This window comes from Electrophorus electricus, chromosome 4, assembly GCF_013358815.1.
Source record: "Electrophorus electricus isolate fEleEle1 chromosome 4, fEleEle1.pri, whole genome shotgun sequence".
Classification (NCBI taxonomy): domain Eukaryota; kingdom Metazoa; phylum Chordata; class Actinopteri; order Gymnotiformes; family Gymnotidae; genus Electrophorus; species Electrophorus electricus.
The window spans coordinates 14,535,805-14,549,152 of NC_049538.1; the positions used below are offsets into that span (position 1 = coordinate 14,535,805).

Sequence of the window (13,348 nt, forward strand, 5' to 3'; positions counted from 1 at the left end):
CCTGCCTGAGTACTTACCCAACTGAATTCAGCCACTTGGCTGTGTTTGTTTAATATCCAGTCATCTGTGGGGAGTGGGGTTAGCCACAGCTTATAAAACTCAGGCAGCGTGACCAACATATACACCCCTCCCCCCAGTACGCGCACACACACGCACACACACGCACACACACACACACACACACACACACAGACGTTATCGCTTACACATGCACACTCATGAGGTTATCCTTAAAAGCACCAGGGGAAACGTAAGGAGTGTTTACAAACTCAGAACAGAGACAGAGAGAGAAAGGGAGAGTTACCATTACCCATAATGCCCCGATATAAGCAAATTTAAAGAAGCATTCATTGGTTTGTGAACTTACTTAGTTAGAATGTGTGTGTGTGTCTGTGTTGGGAGGATGATTTTCATTTTCCCAGCTTTCCATTTTCTCCCCTTTCCCTGCTGCAAGGAATCCCAGCGTGCTCCTACTCAGCCAGGGTTGGCAGACTCAGTGGCAACCCCAAGGTCATAGGTCGTGAGGAAAGGTCACTTTTATCATCTAATGAGGTCGGTACCTGGGGCTGCCTGCATCTCCTCTCTGTCTCTCCCTCGCGCTATGCAGAAATGGGTGGAGGCTGTTGCAGAGAAGAGGGTGGTGCTGACAGCTCAACAGAGGGAGGAGAGGGGAGGAAGAACAGGTCTCGCAGAGTAAAGCTCTGCACAGACAATTTGAAATAAACAGCACCTCGCGCTGATGAGACGAGATGAAACGAGACAAGGCAAGAGCCTGTCGGTGGCCCGATGTGTCAGCCAAAGCGCTGGCCTTCATGGAGAGTCTTTCGCTCTGTTTATTGTACTTTGCGCTCTGCACGTGCGTTTACACAAACCCCAACGCACTTGTACGGCTCGAGCTGGTGAACCTCTTAAAGCTGCTTTCGTTGCTGTTTCTACGCATTTTATGTTTTTCCACCAAAGCAATACCACTGAAAAAACTTCTGACTGCTGTAAAAAAAAAATGCAATGTTAAACCAAATGTTAATATCAATACAAACATAAACACTTACACACTCACTCACACACACACACACACACACACACACACACACACACACACTCACTCCCACGCCTCCTGTTATGTTCTACAGGCCTGAGAAAGAAGTCCATTAGCTCCTGATTTAGCCCCAGCATCAAGCCAGGCCTTTGTACAATGCTGACAGAGTCTGAATAGTGGTGACAATGTTCTCCCCTCCTCTGCCTCCCTCACTGCTGTCCTGGGCAGGGCTTCAGTGTTAGGAGTGAGGCTGCCACAGCCTTGTTGTAGAAGCCAAGCTGTTTGTTTAGCGTTTAGCATTTAAGTGAGAGGCCTCCTCAGAGGGACAGAGACAGAGAGACATAGAGACATAGAGACAGGGGAACGGAGACAGAGAGACAGAGAGACATAGAGACAGGGGAACGGAGACAGAGAGACAGAGAGACATAGAGACAGGGGAACGGAGACAGAGAGACAGAGAGACATAGAGACAGGGGAACGGAGACAGAGGGACAGAGACAGAGAGACATAGAGACAGGGGAACGGAGACAGAGGGACAGAGACAGAGAGGCAGAGAGACAGGGGAACGGAGACAGAGGGACAGAGACAGAGAGGCAGAGAGACAGGGGAACGGAGACAGAGGGACAGAGACAGAGAGACATAGAGACAGGGGAACGGAGACAGAGAGACAGAGAGACATAGAGACAGGGGAACGGAGACAGAGGGACAGAGAGAGAGAGACAGAGAGACAGACAGAGGGACAGAGACGGAGAGACATAGAGACAGAGGGACAGAGACAGAGAGACATAGAGACAGAGAGACATAGAGACAGAGGGACAGAGACAGAGAGACAGAGAGACAGAGACAGAGACAGAGAGACAGAGAGACAGAGACATAGAGACAGAGAGACATAGAGACAGAGAGACATAGAGACAGAGGGACAGAGACAGAGGGACAGACAGAGGGACAGAGACGGAGAGACATAGAGACAGAGGGACAGAGACAGAGAGACATAGAGACAGAGAGACATAGAGACAGAGGGACAGAGACAGAGAGACAGAGAGACAGAGACATAGAGACAGAGGGACAGAGACATAGAGACAGAGGGACAGAGACAGAGGAAGAGAGAGAGAGGAACAGAGACAAAGAGACACAGAGGCTGTGGAACAGAGACAGAGGATCAGGGCCAGAGACAGAGGGACAGAGAGAAGGACCGGACCAGAGGACCAGAGACAGACAGATGGGGGACAGAGACAATGTGATAGCTCCTAATGATTTCACCTTTTATAGACGGGATGATGGTCTGTCTATCCTGACGCAGGAACTGAATGTACTACTGCCTTTCTAATACCTCATCATCAACTTTAGGGACAAAAACAGAACTTCCAAAGATCAAATCAGCAGGAATACAAATGTGTCATTTGATCTGCCTGTTGAAGGAGATATACCCCTTCCTGAGCACGGACTCAGAGCAGTGCACCACCTACAAACAAAGAGGAGAGTACCGAGTACCGAGACCGAGTTAGATTCTGATTGGTACTAGACTAGAATGGGACTGGAATTCGATGTGAAAGGGAACTGCTGTTATGGGACTGGTCTTCACTTCACTGGCTCACTTCTAAAGCTCTGACAGCATGGGGACGATGGATTTGATCTGCTCTCGCCTTAAAAGCAAAATCTGAAGTAATATTTCACAAACAGGAAGCAGGCCCAGTATTGCCTAATGATTAAAGCCACATTTTTTTCCTCATGCACGTGTGCACTCACATACAAACACACACACCAATACCCTAAAACATGCACAGCCGCACAGACACTGATAAAACAAGCAGAGGTTTACTAGCGCACATTCTGTTCTCATTACCTTCCTGTACAGGTAAGTCCGGTACATGCATACATTAAGAGTGGAACCATACATGGCCTTTGGTTATTAAAAGCATTAAATGGAAAAATATTAAAGGAAAAAAAGCACTCAAGGAAAGCTAACAGGCAAACTCATTATGGGCAGATATTTATTTCTAATAATGCTCTTACATAGATATTTCCGTGTGAACGTTCAGGCGTAAACTTCATAAGCTGCTGAGACTTTTTCCTTGCAGCTACGTAACATCGTCGATAATAATGTGGCACCTTAGGTCACCCTGCACACAGACGCGCCGCCATTGTGCTAATCGTCTCCATCTGCTCCTTGCGTTTTAAAGTCTGCACGTTCACACAGCTGCACTCCTCCTGGGTCCCAGGGCCCCTGGCAACAAGCACCAAGGCCTTTGGTCTGTCCAGCAACATCAATGCATTTTATAACTAATCAGGCAAGAAAACAACACTTTTACATGCACGATAAAACCACACATCTGCTCTTAGGAACATTAAACAACTATCATTAACTATTTAGCACAGATTTGGCCATTATTAATGCTATTTTCAAAAAGAATGAAATATTATACACACTAGCATGCACACACACACACACACACGGATCATATGCTGAATTAGGCATATGTGTAGTGCAGAGGTGTGAGGTTTACACAGCAGCTAAATACTGTATGGAACATTCAGAAAACTTCAGATCTACCCTTGAGCCAGACAAGACCTGCATCATAAAAAACTAATTATTTTACTGTCCAGAAACTTTCCTTAGTCGATCTAAGGTAATTGACAGCCACCCAGACAGATTTCAAACACATTTCCCCTATACACCACAGTGTGTTCAGGGCAGGCAATACTCTCTAGTTTCTAAAAGTTTCTAAAATCATAAGTTTGGATTGAGGTCAGTCATAGTAAATATTAGTAATCAAAAGTGCAACACTCAAACATGAAAGGCGACACAGCTCTGCTCCTACATAGGATCAGCTACACACAAACAACCGCAAACCAAGTACACTGCAAGGGCAGGGTAGTGCACTGTGAGGTAGGGCAGTGGTAGCTCAGTGGTTAAGGTACTTAACTAGTAATTGGAAGGTTGCCAGTTCAAGCCCTACCCCACTGCCAGGTTGCCACTGTTAGGCCCTGAGCAGGTCCTCAAGTTGTGCTCAGTCAGAATTGAAAGTCACTTTGGATAAAAGCATCAGCTAAACGCTATAAATGTAAATGAGACGCTGTTTCTCTGAAACAGCAGTGGCCCACAGTGGGGCACCGACACGTTTGTGAATTTCGCCATGCGGGGTGTCTGCTGACGTGTTTGGAGCGTACTCTGACCCTGTGTGGGGCAAGGAACATATGACAGGCTGAGCTCACACATTAGCTATGCCAGACCCAGCCCTTATCAGGGGAATTTGACGCCGTTCCACCCAGTACGTGGAGGAGCTATCTCTGCTGTTGGCCGTACCCAACTGCACGCCAGCACAGTACACATCCAACAAACTAGAAACTATACTGGCAATACTTAAGGGTGAGATGTCTATTGAAAAAAAAAAATGTATGTAGTGGTATGCTAGGTAATATGCTGAAGTTACTCTGCATACATTTTTTGAATCTCACTTCACCTCACTCTTGCTGTGTGTGTGTGTGTGTGTGTGTGTGTGTGTGTGTGTGTGTGTCTGGTATTGTAACAGGTCCTATCCCCGAGTTCCTTTTCCTAAGCACACATTCCGTTCCTCCCAGAAGCCCCCTGGGCATGGGCCACAGTCCACTCTTTTCAATTAGAGTTCTGCCTCATCACACATACACACACACACACACACACACACACACACACACACACACACAATCTAGACCAACAGGTGCAAGGGGTACAAACACGATTAATTAGGCACTAGGCCAACCAAGCCACTGAAATGTACACGCATGCACAAACACAAGCAAAAAAAACACACACAGTTGGGATATTTGTTGTTAGTTAAACTGTGGTTTAGGGGTGGTTAGAAGGAGCTGGAGGCTACACTGTGTGAGCTTTCATCCATCTCGCTCTCCAAACCGGTAAAACAAACGCATATCTCTGGAGACGTCTGCTGGACAGATTTGTGCGCATCTCAGCATCAAATATTCTCTTGATCTCATCTTCCACTCCGGATCCAACTCCATAAAAGCTCTGGAAGAGCTTATCCACGCTATAAACGTTTCATGCGCTGGAATGTCATTGGTGAGTAAACCTTAAGCAATGAGCCTGAGCAGAGATGGAGACGCCTGACCCAGCACCCCCCTCAGACTCCTGGGGATCAGGTGAGATCAAAACCTCCCAAAGCATGCATGTATTCAACTTGGCAGCACGGACCACCATTTACCTTTGAAGAAACGCTCCGCGTATGCAGCGCTGCCTCTGAGCTGTATAGCACAGCCTGCCGCTAAGTGATTGCACATGATCTGTGTGTGTCGGAGGAGGTGAAGGTAATTGAATTTGGATCAAAGAGGTTTGCTGCTCTACACAGGGTCCAGAGGGCAGTGCAGTTTTTAGTAAGAACAGATACACTCCCATACTGGCCCTCTCTGCCCCAATGCTCCTCTCGTCTTCTCTTCACATCACTTTCTCTGTCCTTACCACTCCTCCCTTCCTGTTGTACAGTGTAAAGGACACTGTTCGGTTTCTGTCATCAACAAGACAGTCAGTGCCTGTAGCAGTACAACCATATAATAGCTTTCATAATGAACAGATCCAAGCTTTTTGTTTTCTTTTTATATCTCATCTAATGATGTTTATAGAACTATAAGGGAAAGGAAACTGGAAAGAATGGTCTCAGATAGAGAATGAAAATTCAGTGGATTAAGTTAACACTACACTGGAAATTCACTGGATTAAATTAACACTACACTGGAAATTCAGTGGATTGAATTAACACTACACTGGAAATTCACTGGATTAAGTTAACACTACACTGGAAATTCACTGGATTAAATTAACACTACACTGGAAATTCAGTGGATTGAATTAACACTACACTGGAAATTCACTGGATTAAGTTAACACTACACTGGAAATTCACTGGATTAAATTAACACTACACTGGAAATTCAGTGGATTGAATTAACACTACACTGGAAATTCACTGGATTAAATTAACACTAGACTGGAAATTCACTGGATTAAATTAACACTGCGTTGCAGGTAAGAGGCAGCTTCTTCTGAAACGCCACCACACACATATAGAAGCAGGTGTGGGGGAAAGAATTTTCATAGGCTTGCATTAGCAGTAGCAATGAGAGTAAATATGACTGAATAGACATGAATGTATAGAACTGATTACAAAAATGACTTGGAGAAGGGGGAATGTCTGGTTTGCAGCTACAGTAGAGTTACCACACAGAAATCCCTGTTTAGACAGAAATTACTATAGAAATAACTGTGTGGAAATGAGTGTGTAAAAATGAGAGTCAACTGTATAAAAATGACTGCATGGAAATGTGTTTGAGCTCCATCTGAAATATGAACGGATGGAAAACACACACAGTCCGCAAAAGAAAAGAAAAGAATCACTCACAAAAGTTGTTAAAGTTTGCCCTCTAGTGGTGTTTTTAATAGTGCAACAATGATACAGAATATAAATACACAACTATAAATAGTCAAAAAAAAAAAAAATTTTAAATAAAAAGTTACATCTTGTTTTGCTAAATTTTGCTAAAATCTTTTAGCACAACACACTGAACTCCACACTCAGCCCACACATGCGCATTCTGTCTCCATTCAGAACATCTTCACAGTCAGGCCGAGGTCATAGTTCAAAGTTCACCTCCGACGTCTGAACCCACACAGGCAGTCCATAGCTGAGACTGCAGAGCGGGCTCTGGGCAACGGTTCCGGATCCGTGAAAGGGCCGGGTCCGGCGGCCCTATACGTGGGCGCGGAGCAGAGAGCAGTGGGAGGGGCCACGTTCAGATGCCTTGCATCCGTGGACATGTCTCGCTCCTGTGCTGATGCTTGCAGACCTCTCAGGTGCAAAACAAAGGTCTGCATCTGCTGCTCCAGGCATGTGAAATCCTTGTAGACCTTTTCAAACTGTCAGTGGAAGCAAACTGTTAGCTGCAAAGTCTAACTATACTCCAGAGAACAGGCCCTTGCTTTCCTTCACTCTCATTCTCTGTTTGTAATCTGTAATCTGTATTAACTTTCACAGATTATTATATTCATTTTATAAGTCAGTGGTTCAGTGGTTAATGTACTTGAAAAGTAATCAGAATGTTGCCAGTTCAAGTTCCATCACTGCCAAGTTGCCACTGTTGGGTCCCTGAGCAAGACCCTTAATCCTCAATTGCTCAAATTGTATACAATCATAATTGTAAGTCACTTTAGACAAAAACATCAGCTAAATGATGTAAATGTAAGTCATTATATTCATAAATCACATATCATAAGTAACGAACAGTGTAACTCGATTTAAGCTCCTTGTGGATATATGAATTAAAGGGCCAGTCTATGATACATCATCTGAAAGCCAGATGCTGAGCTACAGCAGAACTACACCTGTTCAGTGTTGCACTGCAGGAAGTCTTTGATCCATACAGGGCCCAGTGTGAGACCCACAGACCCAGCCAGACGCTCCTGCTCCTCCTTCAGCTCCTGGGCGACAAAGAGCAGAGAGCACAGTTCAGTCAGGATTAAATAGACAGTGTGCAACAGCAGTTCTGTATTTTTGCAATCTGTGTGGGATAGTTTTGCAATTGTTGGGTAAACACCAACCAATATTATGTGTAAGTGTGAGTGAGAGAGAGAGAGAGAGAGAGAAAGCATGTGTGTATATATGTATGTGTATATGGGTAGTTACGGTGCTTTTTTCACCTGTAACAGGTTTGTGATGGTGTTCAAGTGGGACTCGGACTCATGAACCCTACTCCTGAAAACACCTAGTTGTGTGTAAAGGCTCTGAAACATGAAGAAAGGGTTAGTCACCCAACCAGCTGGCTTACCAATGAAGAAGTGCCCCTCTGAACAAGAGAAGTTAAACCAAAGGCCCCCTGGCAGGCAAAAATCGGTGGTTGGTGGTTAGTCACCCTCCCCAGCGACAAAAGAATTTCTCCAGATGTACATGCAGTTGACAGTTATGACCTGCACAGACAATGACAACAGCGAAATCCTCCGTAGCTGTACATGCAGTTGACAGATTGGGACATGACTCAGGGGCCTTCACATCTATCAGGATAGGATGAAGTGTGGAAGACAGTTCAACCAGTAATCTTGCACTAGGAGGTCAGACCAGAGGGAGCTATAAAAAAAATAAATCATCGTGGAATGTGCCATCTCTCATCTTTTTCGTGGCCACCTTTGAAATAGTCCTCAGTGGAGCCAAGCAAGGGGTCAGAGGTATCATGCTTCCCTTGAGAAGGTATATGGGTCATGTCACAAAAGAGATTCCTTAAGTGACTGGAAGAGCTGATAAGTTGGGCATGAATAAAGAAAAATCCCACAAAGTCCCGAAGCCTGTTGTTCAGGAAAGGAAGGAATACAGAATGGCAGCACTGTATTTGTTGCTGTGTACAATTACAAGCTGAACAGCTCATTCGAAGTCTCAGGAGGCACTACTCTGCTGGCCCCTCCAACAAGCAGATCATGAGATAGGCAAGACAACAGCTGTCAGATGGCTTGGCAAGAATCAACCAGATCCAGTTGCCTAGGAAGTACAAGGTGTGGCACCATCACTTCACGCAGTAATATCGGGTAATCAAGCCTTTGAAGGTTTCAATTCCCAAAGTTCCTGCTTCAATGGTCAGCAGGACAGCATTGCCAACACTTCCATCAAGAAGCGGTTGGGTCTGTCCTATAGAACCTGGCTTCTCTAACAAAAACCTGCGGCAGGTTCCACCAAAGCCAAATCAACCTGAGACAGAAGCAGAAGACACGTCTTGTTCTAGTGCCGAGGAACTCCACAACCACACGCTTCTGGAAAGAGCTAAAGTTCCTGTAGGCTGTAAGTGGAGGACACAGGTCGAAGTGGAGCAAGTCATCAGCAGGCTGCAGCAAAGAGGACTAAGGAAGCGTTCAGATGGGCCACACAGGGTTTAGCTGGGGAGGGTCTGTACAGTTCTGGTCCAGAGCCACAAGATAGACATGAAAGGCCACATGGTTGTAGAGGAAGCGACCGGGTCAGAGCAAGAGCACTACTTGGTCAAAGAATGTCGCAGGGCCGCCATAGAGCTTGAACATTGTGGAAGGCTATATTAAGCAGAGATATCAGCTGGACAGATATTTGGAAAACACCACAAGCCAGGCTGAGCTTCCTGATAAGGGCGACCTACGGACATATTAACATGACCTCAGAACCTCTGCCAGTGGAAAAGTCAGTGCAAGAGTCTGCAGTAAGTCAGTGCAAGTCTCCAGAATATCCTATCAGTTTCCAAGCCAGCTCTGACATGGGCCCTTTAGATGGTGACACAACCAGATCATGCAAAGCTGACTGAATATATGAGGGTAGCAAACAGCAACTCAGACAACATCAAGGACATGTATACATGTTTTGTCAAGGCGGGAACCCACAAGGAACAGTGCTGTAGAAGGACAACATACTCCTCAGGGAGACGTACGTATAGCAGGCAGCAGAGTGCCGGGATGCCAGCTGGAACATAACCATTCACCAGGTGGAAGTTGGATGCCGGGGTTTCTCCAGCCCTGTAGCCATTGGACTGGTCCACAACGCAGGAATGACTGAGTCCAAACTACAGAAGAGCACCAAAGAAGTGGAGGAGACAGAATCTACAGAGGAAAGATGGAGCGTGGGCGTTTACACCCCATTAGGGACAGCTGCAGGGAATGGCAGGAAGATCAATCAAGCCCCTCCAGAAAAGTACTGGGTTAAGGGGTGAAAATCAGTGAACGGTGGATTAGGGAACATCAGGGAGAAATGGATCAGGGAACATCAGGGCGACAACCCAACAAGCACTGACAGTGTGCCAGGTAGAAATGCCGAAGCAGGAACCAACTATGTTGTTCGGCTATTTGAAGAACACTGTTGTATCTACGTTGACAAGGCAGGCAAAGTTATCATAAAATGTCAACTTTTTTACTTATTTTTTAGAATATACATTTAGTCCACAACAAGTCACATACAAATTAAGACTGATCAATAGATCAATACTCATGTATTTCTGATCCCACCTGTGTGCACGTGAGCACCGTGCGAGGGTCGCCAGGGTCGCTAGGGTCGCCAGCTGCTTGGGGCTGCAGGGTCACTTTGGAGTGGAGAGTCTCCAGCTGCTCCCAGTGTTCTTGCAGCCCCTGTTGGATATCAGCCACACACGCACAGTACTTAGCCTGTACCTGCAGGAAAGAGCTCAAAGCCCTCACCCTGAGAGAGAGAGAGAGAGAGAGAGAGAGAGAGACACGACAGAAAGATGTAGAAAGACAGAAAGGGAGGAGGATCAGAGAGAGAAGAAGAGAGAGTGGGAGGGAGGGAGGAGGGAGAGAGAGGGAGAGAGAGAGCGAGAGAGAGAGAGAGAGAGAGAGAGAGAGAGACGACAGAAAGATGTAGAAAGACAGAAAGGGAGGAGGATCAGAAAGAAGAAGAGAGAGTGGGAGGGAGGAGGGAGAGAGAGGGAGAGAGAGAGAGAGAGAGAGGGAGAGAGAGAGACACACGACAGAAAGATGTAGAAAGACAGAAAGGGAGGAGGATCAGAGAGAAGAAGAGAGAGTGGGAGGGAGGGAGGAGGGAGAGAGAGGGAGAGAGAGAGAGAGAGAGGGGGAGAGAGAGAGAGAGAGAGACACACGACAGAAAGATGTAGAAAGACAGAAAGGGAGGAGGATCAGAGAGAGAAGAAGAGAGAGTGGGAGGGAGGGAGGAGGGAGAGAGAGAGAGAGAGAGAGAGAGAGAGAGAGAGAGAGAGAGAGAGAGAAAGCCAAAAAGATAAAAAGACAGGCAAACAATAGTTATTGAGGAAATGTGCAAAAACAACAGTAAATGACAGTAAATGGGGCAGTATGGAGCGGGGCAACATGAAGAGGGATACATAGTGGGACACTATTGCATTATTCAGCACTAGTTGTTAACAGACTGATCAATTGGCTGATTAAATGCCCTTTTTTAAGCTAATCTGTATTGGCAAATTTGTTTTGGCATCAGCCTTTTTTTTTTTTTTTTTAAATTTTTGATTACCTACAGACATTGTTATACTTATTTTTTATTTCATTGTTACTTTTACTTAAAATAAGTGCACAGCAGGCAGTGCGGATCTACTTAAGCAAACAGAGACAATGCAGACAAGAACTATTAAATAAATATTCATTTAAATTGAACAATTTTTTGTCTCATTCATTATTATGAAATTGTTGAAAGCTGCAAAAAACAAACCAAAAAACATGATATCGGCATTAAGTGGCCATCGGCCTCCCTACTCTCTAAATATTGGAAAATCCATATCCGTTGGCCTCTATACAGCAGTAAACTGTAGATGCTCATACAGTGACACTGAAGAGCCATGACGGAGGAAGCCGTGCTGGGGACACCTGCTGACACTGGCACCAGGCCTCCACACGCTAACAACTGTAACACACGTAGGAGGGGTTATCTTCACCTGTCCTGCAAGTAAGTGCAGATGTGTCTGGCTCTGGCAACCAGTAAGGACTCTTCTTCACTCATTCTGGCCTCCTCCTCTTGCTCCTTTTCACTGACCTTCAGTGGTGGCCAGTCAGGAAGGCCCCCTTCGCTGACTGCCTGGGACACTGCCTGAAGAAAAATCAAGACCATGTGGAGAGCAGTACCTACTTCCCCTCAGGGTGCACCTGGTGTAAGAGCTGTTCTACAGTTGGATCCTGCAGGCAGGTGACTAGATTGTCCCTGCCAGAGGATGCAGGGGTTTTCCATCCTGCACAGTCACACTGAGGGTTGACATCACAACTTAATGGCTTTCACTGTATAACTGCACTCCAGAAATGCCATAACTGAGAAGAAGGAAAAAAAACACTTAGATAGAGGAAGAACATCACACGCCCTGAGGCTGCTGGGAAATATGAGCTCCAGGCAGGAAATTCCACAACCAAGGATCCCACTTACTTCCAGCCTGACAAGGAGGCCACGTAGCTGGGAAAGACTGGGCTCTGACAGGGGTTCCTGGAGCACGGAGACCACCAGGCCGTCCAGCAGAGCACTGGCCACAGCTACGAGTCGACCTGCCTTGTGCTCACTGATGAGACTGGAGTCAAAGGAGGATATGATAATGAGAGAGACACACAGAGAGAGTGAGAGACAGATAAATAGAGATAGCGATAACGCTAGTTAAAAGTTAAAAGTTGACACTCTATCGCTGGATTGGTCTAAACGAGGACGCTTCACACTCTATTTTCATTTCAGCAGTGTTTCATAGGAGTGGCTCAGGTAAACTGTCTGAGACAGGAATCTTGGCTGTGCTGCTGTATGCTGGGTCTGTTTTTGCTCACCACTCCTGCTGGGATTGGCCTGTCTTTCTCATGCTCTCTTCTACGTTCTGGGAGACCATCTCCTGTAAAAACAGAGCACATGAGGCTATTGTTAAAAGTTTGTTAATTCAAATTGATATTTTTAATGACAGTCTTTTCTTAGAAGATACTCCACCAGTGCAGCAAGCGCATATAAATTCAGTCAGCGTGAGGACCCTGAAGGGGCAGGGAGCATGCTGGAGCACGGATGAACACACACCCGCTGCGGTCTCGCCGCGTGCCGCAGAAGCAGGCAAGCGAGAGCGGCGACCAGACCGAGGCCTGTCCACAGCACGCCAGCCAGGCACAGCCTCCACGTGGCCTCCATCAGGCCCACCGACGGGTGGAGGGGCGCTTCCAGCTGGACCACCGACCACGCTGCGGCTAACGGGGCCAGGCAGCGAAGCCATCCAGGCCAACATCTCCAGTGCAGTCTGCAGAGGGGGCATTGATGTTAAGCGCATAGGGTTACAGAGCAAGGATGAATACTGTCTGCATCAGTTACGGGTTTCTAGACGCTTACTAGAACTGCAGAATTCTGGTAACACTTGAATTCAGACAAAACATATTTCATTTTAATTTATTTCCAGAATACTGAGACCTCCTATGTGGGGAGGTCTGGCATGTGTTATGTTACAGTACCTGTAACCAGTCTAAATGCAGTGTGTGTATGTGTGTATATACACGCATACACCATCACACGCATGTACCAGTATAAGAGGAAACAATAGATAAACTATTTCCCATAAAGAAGGTGAAAGTAGAAGTGAAAATGAACAACAAAAGGTTCACAGAAGTTCAAGTTCAGGTTCACGAACACACCCCCCCCCCCCCCCCCCCCATAACCCACACATCCATCATCAGCTTCTCAAACGCCCTGGCGACACACAGGCCCACTCTGCGTCATCACACACGGTACTTACATTTTCCAGCTGGATCCCTGCTCCGCCTCTCCCTCCCCCTCCCCGCCCTTCCGTCCTTGGCTCTCCACCTCTCCGCTCCGCGTAAAGTCCGCGACACCCCCG

The 13,348-nt window shown here is 46.4% G+C and overlaps 1 protein-coding gene across 1 annotated transcript; it reads right to left on the minus strand.

Moving 5' to 3' along the window:
• Positions 1–6,449: 6,449 nt before the first annotated feature.
• Positions 6,450–13,344, minus strand: si:ch211-151h10.2 (uncharacterized protein LOC567699 homolog; the record flags this gene model as incomplete). Its single annotated transcript, XM_027023669.2, has 9 exons — positions 6,450–6,941; positions 7,407–7,502; positions 7,722–7,805; positions 10,032–10,221; positions 11,444–11,595; positions 11,923–12,061; positions 12,306–12,367; positions 12,544–12,757; positions 13,247–13,344. Coding segments are annotated over 9 exons (1,305 nt in total), but the record flags the coding sequence as incomplete, so codon positions are not given.
• Positions 13,345–13,348: the final 4 nt, after the last annotated feature.